The sequence below is a fragment of the Falco biarmicus genome, chromosome 3, assembly GCF_023638135.1.
Source record: "Falco biarmicus isolate bFalBia1 chromosome 3, bFalBia1.pri, whole genome shotgun sequence".
Taxonomy (NCBI): domain Eukaryota; kingdom Metazoa; phylum Chordata; class Aves; order Falconiformes; family Falconidae; genus Falco; species Falco biarmicus.
This window is the reverse complement of record NC_079290.1, coordinates 70,212,274-70,226,721: the sequence shown is the minus strand read 5'-3', so window position 1 is coordinate 70,226,721 and position 14,448 is coordinate 70,212,274. Positions and strand designations below refer to the sequence as shown.

Below are 14,448 nucleotides of genomic sequence, written 5' to 3'. Positions count from 1 at the left end.
TCACTGGCTGATGAAGGCTTGGGAAGTGTGCTTGTCAGTATAGCCATATGCTGCTATTTAGGAATATCTCATAGCCTTGGACTTTGATGGAACAAATGCACATGATTATGTTCTGGCAACCAAGAATAGTTCTTCAGATGGAGCTCACATGTCTGTACAACTCTGGCAAGTGCTACCCTGCGTGAGGAAGGACCAGCCCAATCACTGGGAGCATAAAACGTGCCATGAAAGTCATAATTCATGTAATCCAATGGCCAATGGAAGATAGTCTTTTACGGGTGCTTCCAGGAGATCCCATCCCACAGAAATACTCCTGACACATCCAGGAATTATAAGCCTGTGCACTAATGCCTAAGAGCTTTTGTCCTGAAAGTGTAAAAACCTTGTGCAATAATTACATCTCTTGTGAAAGTTTTTATAATGCTCCTGAGCACTCCTACCCATATATTATTGTCAAATTTTTATATTAGAAAACCATCCACAAGAATGTCCGCATTTTCATCCAAGATGCATACCTCTGTGCCTTCTAGGAGTCTAGGGAACATGGAAACCATAAATTCCAGGTGGTTATTTGGGCTACTGGCCATGCTGGCTTCGTATTGCCAGGGTGATTCAATTAAGTCAGAAGAAAGCAGTTGGAAAATAAGTATTAGAAATGACTAGACTTAAGGCTACAAAAGCAAGCGACACCAGCTGAAGGTGTACTGAATGAGCTTAGCATTGAACTGAGCCTGTATAGGTCTAGGATTGAGTTGTGCTCTTTGGATTTACGAGTAAGTAAAAAGCAGAAAGAATTGGCTGGCTGGGAGAAGGACATGACTTCTAGGGCACAATCAGTTTCTTCCCTTGCTGGATTTATTCTTTTGTAGATGCACACTCCTAAATGTGATCTTACTGCAATTACAAGCTCTTACCTTTGTAAGCTGGTCAGCTAGTCTGATAAGCAGAACATAGACCTTGACATAGATGAGAGAGGAATGTATTCTTTTCTTTCATTGTTCAAGAAGATACTGGTTCATTTGTTAGACACACCCCAGCTTTACAAGTAAGAAGTGTTCCTAGCATGCAAACCAGGATCACTTGACTTCAGTAGCCAGGCACTTGCATCTGTTTAGTGGACTCCCTCAGCTTACCTTAACCTAAATAATTATCATCAGTTTTTAATGGACAGCCTACAGACCACAGATCAGCAGAAGGAACAACATACAAACCATCTCACTGTAGGGACCGCAGCTCCTTAGATCCAGAATGGACCTTGAAATGTGTGTCGCACGAAAATGTAATACAGGAACAAAGGATTATCAAGATTTCTTTCAGACATTGAGTCCTACTCCACATTCCCATTTAATCAAGCATTATCCATAATCCCAAGTGTCCTCAAAGCCTCTACTCCATGAACTCCCAGCTGCAGACAGCTCCCTAACACCCTACAGCAAAGCCTAGACCCAGAGCCATAACCGTAGCTACTACAAGGAGAGAACAGGAGGAATCAAGGCCACCATCACTACTGTTATATTTATTGCAGCTTTACGGTCGCTAGCGCATGTAGCAAAACCAGCTTCCCCTTGTCATGCGGTGAACAAAAAATATCATCTCCAGATTGGTCATGGGGAAAAAGCAAACAGAAAAGGACTGTGCAAAAGTCAGTCTAGGTTTAGCAAACGTGATTCTGACTGAATTTCACCCCTCTTAACTTGGACTGAAGTCCATGCTGTTTATCAAATATTTTGACATTATGGGAGGTGGAAGTCCATGCTGAGGGTGATGAAGAGAGGCCAGCCCTGTGAGCGTGATGGGCTCAATGGTCCCTTCCCCTCTCATTAGCTCAGGCTCAGCTGTTTTCCCGTTTCCAGACTGAAAGAAGAGCTGAGAGAGGGGGCTTTTATTTCCCCAGGGACAGAGACATCATCAGTTATCTGCCATTCCCTGCTACAAGCTGTCAGTGAATAGGGCAGGGAAAGAGTACTGATAGTATTTCACTTTATCCCTCACTTACTGATGGGCTCATCATTCAACTGCCATGCACTTAGCACAGGCAGTACTAATTATATCAATTATGCTTCTACACAGCACATGCTTATATTAGCCGTAAGCAGACTGGTGACTTTTGAAAATGAAACATCAGTGGTTCATTAGCTATGCAGATTAAAAAAAGTAAGCATGCTCATTGCATCCACTGCTGAGGTGGATCACTCCAATCTCAAACACATTTAATACCATTTTAGATGTGCAATATGCTTTATATTGAGAGCAAAATTTATACTGTATCTAGAAGACAGTAGTATTATACCACATAACTACTAAACGCAGACTTAGAAACTTGATTGCTACATTGGAATAGCACCAAAATCCCCTTAGTGGTGTTCATCCGTAGGGATGTCAGTCAGGTCAGCAAGAGATCTGGGTAAGTCCTTGTGGGCTGAGCCTTAGTGAAATTATACTAGTGACTACATCTGTATGTATAATCAGAATACAACTGTATTATTAAATTCAGCAGTAGGTTTATTTAGTTGATAGCAGAGGCCTGTGAATGGTTTAAGATGCGGGAAAACAAATCCCCCTCTACAAAGTATATTACAACAACGTAGCAAATACTCATCACTCAAAGTATAGTTGCTAGATGTAGGTATCTTAAATAATCCATTGATGTGCCTGTATGCAGCCACTGTTGATGTGAATCTGGGCTAAGGGGCTGCTGCTGCTAGGCAGAGTCGGTGTGATTTTGTGAGGTCAGTTGGAAGTATCTGAGATGTCAGCAACACAAGTTTAAATCTTAGGAACAGATTGTGTTTGTACAGTAGAGTCAACCTCTAATCTGAAAAATTGAAAAGTAACTGAACAGAACTGGGAGATTTCATCAGTTCTGACTCTGTTACCTCCTTTTATCACAGTTTTCTTCTGTACAGAAATTAAACATACATTAATCAGCAAGATTATAATATAGATAGAGAGCACAAGCCTATCTGGGCTCTGAGTTTTGACCATTTTATGCAAAAGTAAAGCAAAAGTAGCTCAAAGCAGGTCTTCAATTTGCATTTCAACTGCACTTCTTCCACATTTCCTTCTGGTATCTTGAGGAAAGTGTGAGCTACTAAAGCATTGCAAAGCTATCTGAGAGCTTGAGCAAAATAAAGAAAATAAATCAGTAAATTCCTTTTCCAAATATCTTAATTTTTTTAATTTCCCCAAAGGAGAAGAAAACAGAAATACTTCCAGTGTGTCTGCACGCTGTCACAGGTGGACACAAACATTTTGTTCACAGAGAAACCCATTCATCCTTCATTCACATTAATGCAGAAAATACTCACTGTGTGAAAGATGCTAGCATTTTGACAAGAGTTTTGAATCTAAAGTAATCACATTTTTATAGCCAATGTGGTCATGATTAGCACTCAGCTTCAAGTTTGGTTTTATTCCTCTCATTTTTTGAGGAATGGCTGATGTTTACGCAGTTAGTCTCCTCTGACTGTCAGCGTTGTTTGTCTTCTACCCTCCTAGGTCTCCAGATGCTGTCAGGGGGTGTGTTAATCATCCTGTCAAATGATGCAAGTGGTGAACACTTGTAAGGGATCTTCTGCTCCTTGGCACTCTGGACCCAACTTTTAATGCTAATCTCATATGCAAATGGGAGCATACAGCATGCAGCCTGTCTTAAGGTTATTTGCAAAACCAAAGGGAACTTAACCATGCAGACCCCTGATAGCAGTTGGGTGGTTTGTGCTTTGTCTCTCAGGAGCTGGTTCTCAGTGAGGTTTGAACCATCAGATATCAGCTGGCGTGGGTGGATGCTGTAGCATCTACAGAGATTTGAGGTTTGACCCTGGCAGCTGCAAAGTGGCTTCTACCAAGTGCTGGGTACCAGCAAACCTGAGCAGCGCTCAGCCCTGCAGAAGTGTGATGAGAGCCTTAAGGAGCTAGGTGCGAGTATAGTGCCAAATTGGGACTTTCATTGACCAAAGACTCAAATATCTCCAGCTGTGCCTGGAGCCTGTTTATCCCTGTATAAGTTAGCCAAAGATCATCCTCACTGCAGTTTCTCCTGACCCTGCAAGGAGCAGCTGATCCCGATCCCCCTGCTCCCACCCTCTCCCTTTCCCTGCCTCTCCTGGCCATGGGTTTCTGCCCAGCACAGGTGCTTATGGCCCTGACCAGCCCAAGATCAGCATCTCTGTCCCAGGGGTTTATCCTTGCTTGGTTAAACTGGCTCAGCCCTGAGCTGGACACGATGCACCTGGGCTCAGCAGGGACACGGACAGTGGAGCACCTTACCTGTTGCCCACAGCAGAGGAGAAAACTGGCCTTAACTGCATCCCGGGTGGTATCTCTGAGGGCTGCCCTGTCTCAAGGGGCAGCTCTCACTTCTGAAACAGAGAGATCTGTGCTGGTTTGGTTGTGCAATAGAGAAAACTTCACATTGCCAGTAGTGCTGGCAATGCTGGGACTGGAAGAAGTATTTCTGGAAGAGCTCCTGCAGAAATATTCCTGACAAAGCAGCTCCTCGGGCAATGCAGTCCTCTCCATGGAGAAGCAGTAGCTCGCCATGGCACATACCACCACCTCAAAGAGTATTTGCCCAGCTTAGCACTACAAATAAAATACAACTGGACGGCACACAATGTTTCCCCACATATTTGTTTTCTCCAGTGAGTGTTTGCCATGCAGGCACCACCTAGCTCTGGTGCTTATCTTTAATAAATATATTTTATTGTGAAGGTTTACATTGCAAATTTGTGGCCTTCACAAGTGGCTCCTTTTTTGGACACTTGTGATCATTCCCTGTCTATGGGGATGAGAGGGTGGTTTGCGCTGGCTGTCACCCCCTCGGCCCCATAGGTTGCAGTTTGACAGAGCATGAGCTCCATCACCTGCAGGCAGCTCCAGCCCCTGCCACGCCATCCCGCCTTGGCACCCAACTCACCCCTCAGCCCAGCTGTTGGAGTGAAATGACATGGGGGTATGGGGCATGGGGCGTGCTGGGTCCAGCTTTTAAAATAAATGGGGGAAAATACTACCAAAAAAATCTCTTTTTCACTTTTTGTCACATTACTTTTTAGCTGGCCTAGTTTCTCAATCCATTTCACAGCACAACAGTGTTAGCAGCCATGCTAACACCCCAGGAAGGAAGGAGGTGGTGAAAGGATGGACGCTGCGGGATGGGGGAGCTGGTCCCTGGCAGCACCCACTGACCAGTGCCCTCTTCCTTAGCATCCCCCTTCTCCCACTCCCTGCCCTGCTGCCTGGCCTCAGCTGGCTGTGGCATTCCTCAGACAGCTCAGTGAGGCCATTCATCTCACCAGACCAGCACAAATCTGAAAATTTGAACAGAAGAGCCTGCTTCATTGTCTGATGAGGGCAAGCGTCAGGGTGGAGATGAGGAAAACAGTACATCAAGGAGGAGGGGAAGAGGAAGGCATCCCCCTTTGCCCCCATGGCAGCAGCAAGCTGATGGAGTTGCTGTCAGCTGTGGCATTTGTTTGCTATTTCTTTGTGGGTAGGTTGCAATCAGCTTAGTTTGGTGCAGATGCTGAGCTGGGCATTGGGAATGAGCACACATACAAAGCAAGGGGTTTCCTCCCAGTGTGATAAGCGCCCCCCCCCCCCCCCCCCCAGACACATGAAATGCAGAGCATATGGTGCCTGAAGCTTGTTTACTCATCTCTTGTCATGGTAGAGAGCATCCCTCTCTCATCTCGGCATGCCGTAGCTGTGCGTACACCCACTGTGTCTTCCTTCTCAGCAGCCAGGCGGGAACAGCCATGGGGGAAATGGGCAAGGATCAAAAGGGAGCTGCAGGACTTGATCCATGCTGAATGAATACTCTTTATTTTATGATACGTACACAACCAACACTCCACTAGCCTCTAAGAGCTCTGCACAATCCCAAAATAATCTCTGGGACACCCTGATATAGCAGATGGGGACACCAGGGCTGGGGGAGAAACATGCCAGGCATGGCAGCTTCACGCTGAAGCTTCTGGTTTCTAGTCCCACATCCATGCCTCTCTGTGTCTCTGGCACATTTTCAGTAGACCCTGGGCCATAAGTTTGAAGTTAAGATAGGACCATTGTATCTCTGAGGTGTGATGATTTGGCAACACAAACGGGTTCGTGCCCCCTCATGGGGTTCAGTTACCCCTTTCCATGACTGATAGACACCAGGCAGCCCCAGCCTCACTGCCTGCTTCTCACGCTCCATCGTCACTGACCTGCTTTCTGTTGTTTTTCAGGAATATCTTCCAGGCTTCCTGAAATCATGTCAATAGGATCACACTCATTCTCTCCAGGAGGTCCTAATGGGATTATCAGAAGCCAGTCCTTCGCTGGCTTCAGCGGGCTTCAGGAGAGACGCTCCAGGCAAGTGCCATGCTCTGTAAGGGGAAATTCCAAATCAGGCCCTAAAGGAACCCTGGGGTTTAAGGGGTGAAGGTGGAGAAGAAGCGAGAGAGTACTTACTGCCTTCTCTCTGACTTGCCGAAGAAAGCCTTCTAGGCTAAAATATCTCCATATATCATTTCTATAACTAAGCTGGTACCCTCTGCCTTAGGTACCAAGTGCCTGTTTACTTCTCCCCCATTAATGCAGGGCTTCCTCACATGCCTCAGAGCTGTGAGAGAATTTCAGAGAATCATTTTAATTTACTAACTTGTGCAGTGATCTTTTCAACATGTGAAATGCACAGGAAAATGATACACTTCGCACCGCCCCCAGTTTAAGACCATTGCTACCTAAAAGACAGTCTTCTCTTTGCCTTGCTGCTGTGAATTCAAAACAACCCCGTTTCCCTTGCAGGGCAGCCTTCATGTCCATGAAACAGGGCAGAACTTGGCTGCAGAGCCTTTCCTGGCACCGCCTGTTCGCTAGACAGGACTTAGGGCTTTGTGTTGAGCAAGTCATCCACTCCCTGATGCCCCCAGAGGCTACTTTACAATTAATTGTAACTTGTTCAAAGTCTCCAGGTGCCAGACCACTGGTTAGAAATTGAGGAGGAATGACAGGCAAAGGAAAGGTTGCCTCCCATTGCCAGCGCAAGCCAGCGGTGGTTGTTAGATGCTGACCTACCCCCAGGAGAGCCACCGAAGAGGCATCTATATGCAGCACAACTATCCTCCCTTTGCTATACAAAGCTGCCTACGGGCCATGCTCAAGACCAGCAGCATGATGCTGTCCTCCAGACACTCTCCTAACCAAGCCCCAATCTTGCTTAGGAGCCCTCAGGTTTTACTTCTAAGATTATCTGGGCTTCCCTTTGCTTTTAGCACCTGGATATACCTCAGCCCTTTTACAGCTGTGGCTACACAATGTGAGGCAAGGGAAGGGATGGTGTAAGGCAGAGAAACATCTGAGGACCCTCAGACTCAGCCTGGTGTTTCCAACCAGCATTTGTATCTCGGCAAGGCGACTGGCACATCAAAAGCTGACAGCACATGTCCCAGGCTGCTCAGACCTCTTAACCTGTAAACAAATGCAGTCCTTTAACTGGGAGACACAGAAGCAGATTCATTTCTGCTAGCAGAGATAACATCAGAAGATTTCTTCAAGCTACACTCCTTTGAGATCATTATGATTTATAGGGATTTCCTCCTCTTTGATGTTGATTTTGCAGGTGTAACTCCTTTATTGAAAATTCCTCTGCACTCAAGAAGCCCCAAGCAAAGGTGAAGAAAATGCATAACCTGGGCCATAAGAACAGCACCACGCCCAAAGAGCCCCAGCCGAAAAGGATGGAGGAGGTCTATCGAGCCCTGAAGAATGGCTTGGAGTAAGAGCCTTTATCCTGTTTGTTGATTGAAACTTTCTGTGACATTTTAGAGCCTAGAGAAACATATCACAGGAATGGGGATCCTTAATTGTACGAGAGGAGCATATGCCTCTTGGAGCCTGCATTGTAGCATTTAAGATCTGAAATATTTGTACGGGAAACAGGAGTACAGGGAACAGAATCTCATTTCCACTCAAATTGCTAGGAAACCTCCCAAAGGCTTAGATTTCAACATTAGATTTTATTTTTTTTTCCCTCTGAATTTCCTAGAGTCCTCTCAGAGGGTTGTATCACCTTTAAGATAACATCCCAGATGATAAGAGGGCTGTTACGGGCCAGATACAAGGGCAGCATCTGGCAGCGACTGGAAGGCACCAGCCCATAAACTAAGCAGCAGATTAGCTTACTTGACACTGGTTGTCCAGTGTAAGGAGAACCTGGAGCTCCTATACACAGCTAAATAAGTGGCTCCTTTTTATTCCCAAAAAGGCAGCAGGGAGCTGCTTTTAGGGCAGATCGACATAAACGAGTTTTTGCCCGAGAATGCATCCAGTGAGGAAAGCCGTTTGTTGGGCAGATTTTCTTTTAGGATGGTCAGCAGCCAGCTCAGTATGTGCTGCAGAGCTCAGGCATCCCTTCTCTGGTTTGTGTTTACAGTGAGTATCTGGAAGTTCACCAGACAGAGCTGGACAAGTTGACTACTCAGTTAAAAGACATGAAAAGAAACTCACGCCTGGTACGTGTCACGCTTTTTCATCGTGCACAGTAACCTTTTTGAGGTACTGGAGCAGCTGCAGGGTGGGAGAGGGATACAGGGGGTTTGTGCTGATGCTCTTCTTCCCTTCCAGCCCTGGTCTTGTTGGTGATTTCTATTGATTGACAAACATTATTTTCTCTTCGTGCTGTTATGTTGCAAAATTAATCACAGTTTCTTGTTTTCTCTTGCAGGGAGTCCTGTACGATTTAGATAAGGTACGTTACTCCCTTTGACACTGCTTTTGCTAGGGAGCATTAGTATCCATATGGTGTACGTAGCTGGCATGGGAAACCACTCTCAGCCAGATCTACTAGCCAGGCCAACACTGTTGAGGGAGAGGCTACTGACAATTTGCCCTTGCAAAGGAAGAATTCCCACTCCCCTCTTCTTCCCGGGGGCTGTGGTATTGCCCGGCACCCCCGCCAGCCAGCTGTGCTTACTAACTCAGCATCACACTTACCCCATCAGCCCTTTCCCCGGGCCTGTGGAGGCACGCTGGCCCTGGGACAGGCACAGGGGAGGAGACAGACCCCTGCCGGGGAGGAGAGAGGCGGAGGGGTGAGACCTCCTATACCTTTCAGCTGCCAGCCGTTACATCCATCGCCTTGTGGAACATCACCCTGCCAGCTCCAGGCGGTGAGGGGCTGGCAGGGGCATGCCAGCGGGGTCTGTGGGAGCCAGGTCAAACCCTGGCTCATCCCTCCTCCTGCCAGTTCTGGGGAACAAAAAAATGGAACTATTTTTCCCTGCAGAAAATCTTGAGTGAAAGAAAAGAAAAGTTTTCCAAAACTTTTCCAGAGCAAGTCTGGCTTTTTTTTCAGTCAAAATGCCAAGCTTGGTTTTGCTGTCAAAAACAATTTTCTAAGGAAGAGAATGGATTTTGAAATGCTAAACCAAATACATTTTAATACAGGTTTTCAAAGCACTGAAAATACTCTGTTTTGGGCTAAAAAAGCTCTGATCTTCAACCCCCCCCCCCCCCCCTTTTTGAAGAATTCAAAAAACTAGGAAAATCCCATGAAAGGAAAACTCTTTTTTTGTTTAAAAATATATTAGGTACAGAAGTCAGTGGACTCCATTGTCAGCAGCAGGTTAATGGTAGTTAATGGTAGTAAGGCGGGAGAGCTGATTCCAAATTCATGGGCAACAAACCCCTGTGTGTTTTAGGGAGTTTCCCAGATTCATGGGGACTCGCAGAGCTAGTGTGGCAGTGTCTTACTGATTTATTTAAATGTGCCTCACCCTCTGCCTCTTCCTTTCCTGCAGCAAATCAAAGCAGTCGAAAGATACATGAGAAGGCTGGAGTTCCACATTAGCAAGGTAATGAGCACTCCTATCATCTTTCTTCTGCATCTGCTCCTGCGTTATTAGGAAAACAAACCCTTGGCCTCCTGCTACTCCTCCACTCTGGGGAGGCTGCCTTGATGAAGCCTCTCCCAGATTCAGTATTTTTACTGCAATGGGCTGGTGGTCAGAGCCAAAGAAAGGGTTCCCATAGGGTTTGTAGCCCCCAAGGTCCAGCCGTGCCCCAAGACACTCCTGCCCGCTTTTAGGTACAGAGAGAACATAGGGTCAGACACTTGCTGGGAAAAATCTCGCTCACTGCATGCTTATTTTTAAACTGTAGGTAGAAAGAGTGTTACATCTGAAAGTAATTTAATTTGGCAGTTGTCTCTACTGTACGCAGCAGCTAGATTGGATTTATTCCTGGATTTCACTGCTAACGCTTCTGCTGCGTGGTTTGAGGCCCACATCCACTTGATTACATCGGTGAGAATATTCAGTAGAGGTACTTGTGATTTATACTGATACATTTTAGAGCTGGACAAAATCCATGGCATGTATTCTCTTACTTATAAACATATCTGCTAGCAATTAGTTGCTTTTCTGAGCCTGACAAACGAATGAATTATTTTTGATGGATTAAATGTCTTTTGAGAGTCATTTGAAAAACATTCACGCAGCTTGAAGTGCTCCAATTATGACAACCCATCCAAACCTTTTAATTTCAGTCTTCTCTTGCTCTTGGAGCCAAAAAAATAAAAGAAATCATAAGGTGATAGACTGAAATTTCATTCCCCAAAACACCTTCCCTCTTGCTGGCAACATGAATGGCAAAATTAGTGCTTAAAGAACATTTCCATTCAAGTACTTCCCACTCCAGCCTTCTCAGAGCTAATGGTTTCTGGGCTTATAATAGGATTGAAAAACACGAAATGCAAGAGGTGTTGTTGGTCGGTATTGCTTCAGCTTGCTGAGTACATGAGTTCACTTTCTGTAACCCACAGCAACAGAGACAAAAGGAACCGAGCTGTGCTGTGGTAAAGCTTACGGGCTTGGGCAGGTAAAGAGGGATCTTTGTTTCTAATAATAAGGAAGGTCTTTTTCAGCAGTACCGAATCAGGGCCACAGCGATGCCTTCTGCCCTCTGCCTGCCGCTGCTCTGCAGAGGAAGCAAAGTGAGCAAAATGGGATGTGCAGCAGCAGACCCCATGTTTTTAGGGGGGCAGATGAGTGTGCCCTGGCCATTCTCACACGGGCAGGGGCAGGGCATCAACCCCGCGCTAATGCACCACCCTGGTGGCAGAAGTAAATACCGACTGACAGCTATTTATATAGTAGCTGTCTTTAGCTTGCTGACTTGCAAGAGAAATAGGAGTGGATATGACTTCCTATAAAAAAGCCTAAGAAGCTTTTTTTGTAACTTTGAAATGGCAAAATGCTACCTGTGTCTCTGTTAGCCTTTGCTGAACTCTTTCACTTTGCAAAGCAGTCCCTATCTTCTTTAAGGATCTAAGTCAGAGGCTTTGGCTACTGGATATCCAAGCCAAGTCAACCTAAGGCTTTGAAGCCACCAGGAAGACCGTTCCCATTCCAAACAAATAAGCAACAGCACTTTTTGTTAGAGGTTAAGTAGGCTTGGAAAATGGGATTTGGAATACGCCTGGATTGTCACATCAGGCTCATTTCTAATGCAGCAACACAAAATTGTAGACTAAGGAAGCCAAGGCACTGGATGCTTTCATAGAGAGAAATTCTGCTGTGAAAATCCAGTACTGAGCAACAAGCATGATGGGGCACAGGGCAATCGTTTGATGTCAGAGATAACAAGGTAAAAAGCAAACATCATCCTATCTTAGCAGGGATATTAGAAGCAGAGGGAAGAGACAGCTTCTTCTATTCCTTTCCTTCTCCCCATTCTGATAAAGTCAAGTTAGAAAACTTAAATCTCCTGTATCTGGAAGATTAAGTTTATATAAATATATATCACTATATATAGCTAGTGTGTATATATATACACCAGCTATACCACTGTAGACTCCTACTGAACATCTCAGAGTAAATATATACATTCAGTGCAGGGATTAGAGGGAAAGGGAAATCAAAACACAAGATGCCTGTAAACCTATTGCACACTGAAGGTGAGACTTTAACCAGTATGTGACTAGGTTTTGTAGAACTTCCAGAGTGCTTATGAAATGTTGGGCACCTAAGTCATGCCAAAGGAGTTTAAGGTAGCTAGGAATTATGTGAGTGCCTGGGAGGCTGAAGTTCAAAATATTTTCTTAATTTGACATTAGCTGATTCTAAGCCCTTTACTTGTGCTGATACTGGCTATGACTCCCAGTTTCTGGAGGACGGGCAGTGAGAATTAAAAAAAAATCACTCCCTGCTTCCAGTACTACCTATTAGTCAAATATTGCAACAGCTTCAATCTACGGCTGATGTTAGCAATACAGAAAGCATTCCTGGCCCTGTTAAATGTGCCATTTAATGTGTCCAGTCCCATTTGGCAGTGTGGATGTTGCAGCTGCCTTTAAAAGAGCTCTTCCACAGTGATATATTTGAGAAGGTTGCTGCATGCTTGCCCTACTGCTACGATTATACATAGCCCAGGCAAGGGAGGGGAAAGGGAGTAGCAATGGTTAAAGGCGTGCAGGGCAAGCAGGTGAATTGCTGGCAGCATCTAGTGTTGCTGTAAAGAGACTTTCACAGTGGAAGTTATTTTTATCTTGTGCTTCTTTTTCATAGACTGTAACAGTATCACGGCTTCATTTGCTCAGCCCATCCATTGGATCTAACAGCTTGGCTGAGCTTCCTTGTAATGCCAATGACTTTGTCAGGTTTTCTGGTTTTTTTCAATACACCTTCCTTGTTCCCACTAGGTGGATGAGCTTTATGAAGCCTATTGTATCCAAAGACGTCTCTGTGATGGTGCCAGCAAAATGAAGCAAGCCTTTGCAATGTCTCCTGCCAGCAAAGCAGCTCGAGAGAGTTTAACCGAGATCAACAGGAGTTACAAGGAGTACACAGAGGTACATCCTCATCAGTTTAAACATCTTTTCACTCTCACACCATTTGAAGGCCGTGGGAACTTTGCCAGTGATTGTAGGGAAAATTTCATCCAGATAAAGGATTTAAAAACAAACTCAGCAAAGAAGAATTATTATTTTTTTGACTTCAGGTAGATACCTGATGACTTACAAGGACAGGTTACCTGGGCCCAAAGAGTTCCTTGAAATAAGGTTTATGCTCTGTGAGAGCAGGGTTAAACATGAGAACTGCTGCACAAGAAAAAAGTGTACATCTGTCCCAAACCTACTTATATTCAACTACCTCCTTCCTACCCACAGATTTTGGGTTGGCAGGTTGGCTGGAACCCTTGTGTATAAAGACATCTGTTGCATCCCATCTTGTTTTACTTGCTGTGATCAACATTTTGTTAAACAGGCAGTAGATGAGCAAGGGTCTACTAGTGTTACAAACATCCCAGCACACAAGCTGCGACAGTCTTCCTAAATCCAAAGGAAGAACTGGACAGGGTCCAGTACCCATCTCCCACAGTCTTTTTTGTTAATGTAGTCCACGTTTCGTGAAAGATTAAATCCTGCTGGGAGCCACTTTGGCACGGAGCTGCTGCTGGCACATGTCCTAGCTGGAAAGGACTGGGACAGTGACCAGGTTACGTTTCAAGGGCCACAACTACCCTCTGCCAACGGGAGGATTAGAGCGCAACAGAAGAAGAGCATGGGGTTACATTCAGCTTCGGTGCAAGCAGGCATAGCTCAGCTGCCATTTTTAGGGCAAGACCCAGCTAAGCAGCACGGATGGCTCTGGCAGATTGATTTTTATTGCAAAATATCTTTCATTTGCATAACAGAATCTTTCCTTCCAAACACACCTTAAAAAAAAAAAAGAGAGAAAAAAAGGCAGAAAAAGGGTTTGACCTCACTGTTCTCTTTTCCACCACAGAACATGTGTACCATAGAAGCAGAGCTAGAAAACCTATTGGGGGAGTTTTCCATCAAGATGAAAGGTAATTGCCTTTTCACCTTTCCCTTCTTTCTCCCAACAGCAGCAGTCACTGTGCATGTTAGCAAGGGCATCAAGACATGCTGGGGTGACATGCATTTATGGTAGGTGTAGCTTTCCCCCACCATACGCATTGCTGAGCCTTCAAACCCCCAACTTACATTCCTGCCCACTGGAAAGGATCACAGAATCAGGAACATCAAAGCTTACTGAGAGACTGTCTGAGATGATGCTTCTTGTTTTCAAGGCTAATTACCTCTCTCAAACACTCCTCCCAACAGCCAGAGCAATTCAGTTTTGAAGGCTGCTGTACCTTTTGCCTCTATTTCCATAATTCTTTAAGAAGATGACTGGGAAATTATGTGAATGCCCATGGAGCTGAAGTTCAAAACACTTTCCTAATTTGACATCAGCTTTTTCTAAGTCCTTTACTTTTACTGATTCTGACTACTATTTTTGAAGAAATGTAAAAAAGCAAAGAGCTGGGGGTAGTTTACCATTTAAACACCTAGATAGCTCAGTGATGGCATTCATCTTTACATTGTATTCCTTGTCTTTATGACAGGGGATTTTATGGGTTTGAATACAATGGAATCAGTTTTACCTGAAACCTCAGTGA

The 14,448-nt window shown here is 45.0% G+C and overlaps 1 protein-coding gene across 1 annotated transcript in view; it reads left to right on the top strand.

Moving 5' to 3' along the window:
- RIPOR2 (RHO family interacting cell polarization regulator 2) overlaps positions 1-14,448 on the top strand; it is a 70,255-nt gene that overhangs the window by 28,099 nt on the left and 27,708 nt on the right. Inside the window, 7 exon segments of the mRNA XM_056333381.1 lie at positions 6,228-6,354; positions 7,604-7,759; positions 8,417-8,495; positions 8,708-8,731; positions 9,783-9,836; positions 12,683-12,832; positions 13,770-13,833. Coding sequence (XP_056189356.1) covers positions 6,228-6,354; positions 7,604-7,759; positions 8,417-8,495; positions 8,708-8,731; positions 9,783-9,836; positions 12,683-12,832; positions 13,770-13,833 — 654 coding nt within the window.